The sequence below is a fragment of the Benincasa hispida genome, chromosome 9, assembly GCF_027475165.1.
Source record: "Benincasa hispida cultivar pf3 chromosome 9, pf3_genome.v1.1, whole genome shotgun sequence".
Classification (NCBI taxonomy): Eukaryota; Viridiplantae; Streptophyta; class Magnoliopsida; order Cucurbitales; family Cucurbitaceae; genus Benincasa; species Benincasa hispida.
The window spans coordinates 88,758,760-88,763,468 of NC_143486.1; the positions used below are offsets into that span (position 1 = coordinate 88,758,760).

The following is a 4,709-nucleotide window of genomic DNA, read 5'->3' on the forward strand; positions in this document are numbered from 1 at the left end:
TTTTTTTTTATTTTTTTTATAAACAAAAATGTATTTTCCCTTAAAAAAACCAATCCAATCACTTCCCTTTTCTTATCCATTTTCGCCGTTACGGTTTGGGGAAGTAAAAATCTAATATTTTTTCACCGATGAATACATAATCGTATTCGTATCAAGGCTGTTAATTTCCTTTTTTGATATTTTTATCCTTTTTTTCACTAGGGTCAAGAAAAGGGAAATACGAAAAGGGCAAAAAGATTAGTCCTTTTATTTAATTACAAGCGAGGAAGGCCACTCCAGAAGATTAAAAAAAGGATAAAAAAATTTGGCACGCAAAGAATCCCTGTAATCTCTCTCATTATCTCTGTAAGTATTCCATTCTTTCTCACTGTTAAAGTTCAAAATTGAAAAAAAAAAAAAAAAAAAGAAAGAAAGAAAGAAAGAAAGAAAAAGGGGTAATGAAAGTAAATTTCTAGGGCTTTCTAGGGCTAAGGAAAAAAAATTAAAACCGAGTAAATGGAGACGAAAAGTAATTATTATTTTTTTATAAATGATGTTTTGTTGTTTGTGTTTGATGTTGGAGAGAGTTAATTGAAATAATTGAATACTGCTTTTAATATTCTGAACGAATAATTGAATTCCAATATTAATTTTCTGAAAATTTATTTAGGTGAAAAAGGTATGTGATATGATTCGATCTGGTGTTTATGAATAAGGTATTTGGAGTTTAATGAGGAGGATTTGAAGAAGAAACAAACAAGATCCTTTGCATATTTTGATTGATTCCCGCTTTTCTCATCCCAGTAAAACAGATCGTTTTCACAAGGTTGATGATTTGACTTAAACAACGTGCACTCGGTTCGTTTGTTTGAAAATTAAAAAATTAAAAAAAAAAGAAGGAAAAAACCTTATCAAAAAATTCAAAGACGTGCTGAGCTGTTACCATTCCATTTCTGAATTCCTTGGCTCGGCCATCGCCTCTGTTCCTTCTTATTACCTTCCTAACCTTTTCTGCAAGCTGTAAACGAATGGGGAGCTCATTTGGACACATCTTGGCTTTCCTTCAACTCATTCTTCCTTTGGATAGTTCTCGTATAAGTTGTCACCGAATGTCACAATGATTTAGAGAAAGCCACTGCTGCATTCTTCACCACGCGTCTTCTTTCGCTCTTTCCAAGTATTTTTCTTCTTCTTCTTCTTCTTTCTTTTCACTTTCTCCGACAATGAGATCAGAATCATAGCCATTTTGTTCTTCCCCTTTTTCCCTTTGGTGGGTATTTCCCCATTTTCCGATCGGTTTGAGATTTTGGGTCTTCAAGGGGTTTGGGAGGAGGAAAATCGGTTTTCTTCAACTGGGGTTTTGAGATCGCAGTTTAAAAATGGCTCCCTCGTTTGATTGGTGGGGAAAAGACACTCACAGAGGAACCCCTGTTGTTGTCAAGATGGAGAATCCAAACTGGTCGATGGTTGAGCTGGAGGGTCCGTCGGAGGATGATTTTCTCATCGCTGGTGAGTCGCCAACGGGTCGGACTAGAGAGAAAGGCAGAGGAAAAAACGCTAAGCAACTCACGTGGGTTCTCCTCCTCAAGGCTCACAGGGCCGCCGGTTGTTTAACCTCCATTGGCTCTGCAATGGTGGACCTCGCCGCCGCCGTTAGACGCCGTGTTGCTTCTGGACGGACTGATGAGGACGACGCCGACAATGACGTAACTGTCGGAGGTAGAGAGAAAGAGAATCCGACTGTGAAAACGAGGTTCTATTCTTGTATTAAGGTGTTTCTATGGCTGTCGGTGCTTCTGTTGGGTTTTGAGATTGCGGCTTTCTTTAAGGGTTGGCATTTTGGTTCTCCAAAGCTTCAATTGGATTATCTCTGGACATCGCCTTGGGGTTTTAAAGGAGTTTTTGGTTGGATTTACTCTCAGTGGGTATTGATTCGAGTGGATTATTTAGCTCCTCCTCTACAGTTCTTAGCCAATGCTTGTATTATACTGTTCATCATTCAGAGCTTGGATCGTTTAATATTATGTTTCGGTTGTTTCTGGATCCGATTCAAGAAAATCCAACCAGTTCTTAAACCTGGAGCTGAAGATCTTGAATCCGGGGAGAAGGGCTATTTCCCAATGGTACTTGTTCAGATCCCCATGTGCAATGAAAAAGAGGTGAAAATTTTTCTTTCTTAATATCTTCTATTGTTGCAATTGGAATTAGTTTTAGTTCTTATTGACAAAATTGAGTCTATGGCTTATTCTCAGGTTTATCAGCAATCAATTGCTGCTATCTGCAACTTGGACTGGCCAAAAACCAAGCTGCTGATTCAAGTTCTTGATGATTCTGATGATCCAACTACCCAGTTGTTGATTAAAGAGGAGGTTCATAAATGGCAGCAAGAGGGTGCCAACATTATTTATCGTCATAGGATCATTAGAGATGGTTATAAGGCTGGCAACCTCAAATCCGCCATGAATTGTAGCTATGTCAAAGATTACGAATTCGTTGCCATTTTCGATGCCGATTTTCAGCCCACACCTGATTTCCTTAAAAGAACCGTTCCTCATTTCAAGGTATTTTAAGCTCTCTTTGTAAGTAGCAGTGAAGTGAGTTATTAGATTCTGCTTAGAACACTGTTAACTCTATTTTCATTGGCTCTCAGGACAATGAAGAGTTGGGGCTGGTTCAAGCAAGGTGGTCTTTTGTGAACAGGGATGAGAACTTGCTAACCAGGCTGCAGAACATCAATTTAGCTTTCCATTTTGAAGTAGAGCAGCAAGTGAACAGTGTCTTCCTCAACTTCTTTGGATTCAATGGCACTGCTGGTGTGTGGAGGATCAAAGCTCTGGAGGACGCTGGTGGATGGTTGGAAAGGACCACTGTCGAGGACATGGATATCGCGGTTCGTGCTCATCTTCATGGATGGAAATTCATATTCCTAAACGATGTCGAGGTACTAATCTTTGTGCAGTTTATGATACGAGTAACCGATTTATTCAGTGTCTGTTTCTGAGTTATTGAATTTACATTTTTGTGCATAATCAGTGCCAGTGTGAACTACCAGAATCTTATGAAGCTTATAGAAAGCAGCAACATAGATGGCATTCTGGCCCAATGCAATTGTTTCGCCTTTGTTTGCCTGCTATTGTTCGATCAAAGGTATTGTTATATCAAATGTGCAATTGTTCTTTTGTTATAGAGTCTCTCTTACAATTGCTGATGTAGTTGTCTTATATAATTGATACAATGCAGATTAGTGTATGGAAGAAGTTCAACTTGATCTTCCTCTTCTTTTTGCTCAGAAAATTGATCCTGCCCTTCTATTCTTTCACACTTTTCTGCATAATTCTCCCAATGACAATGTTTGTTCCCGAGGCAGAGCTACCCGCTTGGGTCGTTTGCTATATCCCGGCCACCATGTCATTCCTAAACATCCTGCCTGCCCCAAAATCCTTCCCTTTCATTGTCCCTTACCTCCTTTTCGAGAACACTATGTCAGTCACCAAGTTCAATGCCATGATCTCGGGTCTCTTCCAGCTTGGTAGTGCCTACGAATGGGTTGTTACAAAGAAATCTGGCCGTTCCTCGGAAGGCGATCTCGTCTCCTTGGTGGAGAGAGAGCACAAGCATCAGAGAGGGGCTTCGGCACCCGACCTAGAAGAGATGAAAGAAGAAATTCAGAAGCAAGAGCAGAAAGCTGCTTTACGAAAGAAGCATAACAGAATATACACGAAAGAGCTCGCATTAGCTTTCCTCCTCCTAACCGCATCGGCACGGAGCCTTCTATCTGCACAAGGGATCCATTTCTACTTCTTGCTATTCCAGGGGATCTCGTTCCTGCTAGTTGGTTTGGACTTGATCGGCGAACAGATAGGTTGATTTGTAAAAATGAATGAACTCTGTAGGAACAAAACACAAGGAAATCAGTAGAGAAAAACAAATGGTGGGATGGAAAAAAGACAAACCACAATGGAATAACTTGAAGAAAAAGAGAGGCCGTGTAGTGAAAGATCAACAAGGTCTCAGAAATGCTTCAACAATATAATTTGTCAGCATCCTTGTAGTGAATGTCAAAGTCCATTTCACCCAATACAGTCAAGAGAGCATTATATGGAGGACACAAGCAAAAGACATAATATTGGAGAGAGACGCTTATTTCATTTGGCGATGCTCTTCCAGTGTATGTATGTAGGCCTTTTTTTTCTTTTTCTCCTTTTCTCATAATGTTGTTTCAATTCGTTTGTTTTTCAATACTTCTGTAAGAAAAATTTGAAAGGAAATTAGTCCACTGTTGGAAGGAGGTGACAGTAAAAATTGGTTCATACTTTAATGATAGTTTCCGTCTTCTGGTTGCTTTCAAGCTTTTGGGAATTGAATTGGTTGGTTAAGGCAAAATTGACCAAAGCAAGTTTCCTTGTCAATTTGGGACTTGAATTTGCGAGTGGAAAATGGTTGGGGAAAGAAAAAACATTCCTGTGGTTTGGGAGTGATTTGTCAGTGATTGGTGCTTTTGAAGTTCAAAATTATCCAAATTTTGTGACAGGAACTTGAAAAATGACACCTGACTGTGGGAGCGGACTTCCAGCCTACACGCGGCGGGGACTCTAAAAAGTTGCTAAACTGTTTTTTTGTTGTCTTCAAATGAAATTCATTGACGATACACTTACGTAATTGTTTATGATTATTATTATTTTTTTTTATTGTTTGTCTACCCATTCTAATTTCTCTTACTTTTTTTTTTT

General features: G+C 39.2%; 1 protein-coding gene across 1 annotated transcript; it reads left to right on the forward strand.

Moving 5' to 3' along the window:
• Window positions 1-282: 282 nt before the first annotated feature.
• Window positions 283-4,302, forward strand: CSLC12 (Cellulose-synthase-like C12). The gene is made up of 6 exons (XM_039042449.2): window positions 283-345; window positions 650-2,138; window positions 2,232-2,540; window positions 2,630-2,920; window positions 3,013-3,126; window positions 3,220-4,302. The coding sequence occupies exons 2-6, from the start codon at window positions 1,359-1,361 to the stop codon at window positions 3,844-3,846; spliced, it is 2,121 nt and encodes a 706-aa protein (XP_038898377.1). The 5' UTR covers window positions 283-345; window positions 650-1,358; the 3' UTR covers window positions 3,847-4,302.
• The last annotated feature ends 407 nt before the right edge of the window (window positions 4,303-4,709 follow it).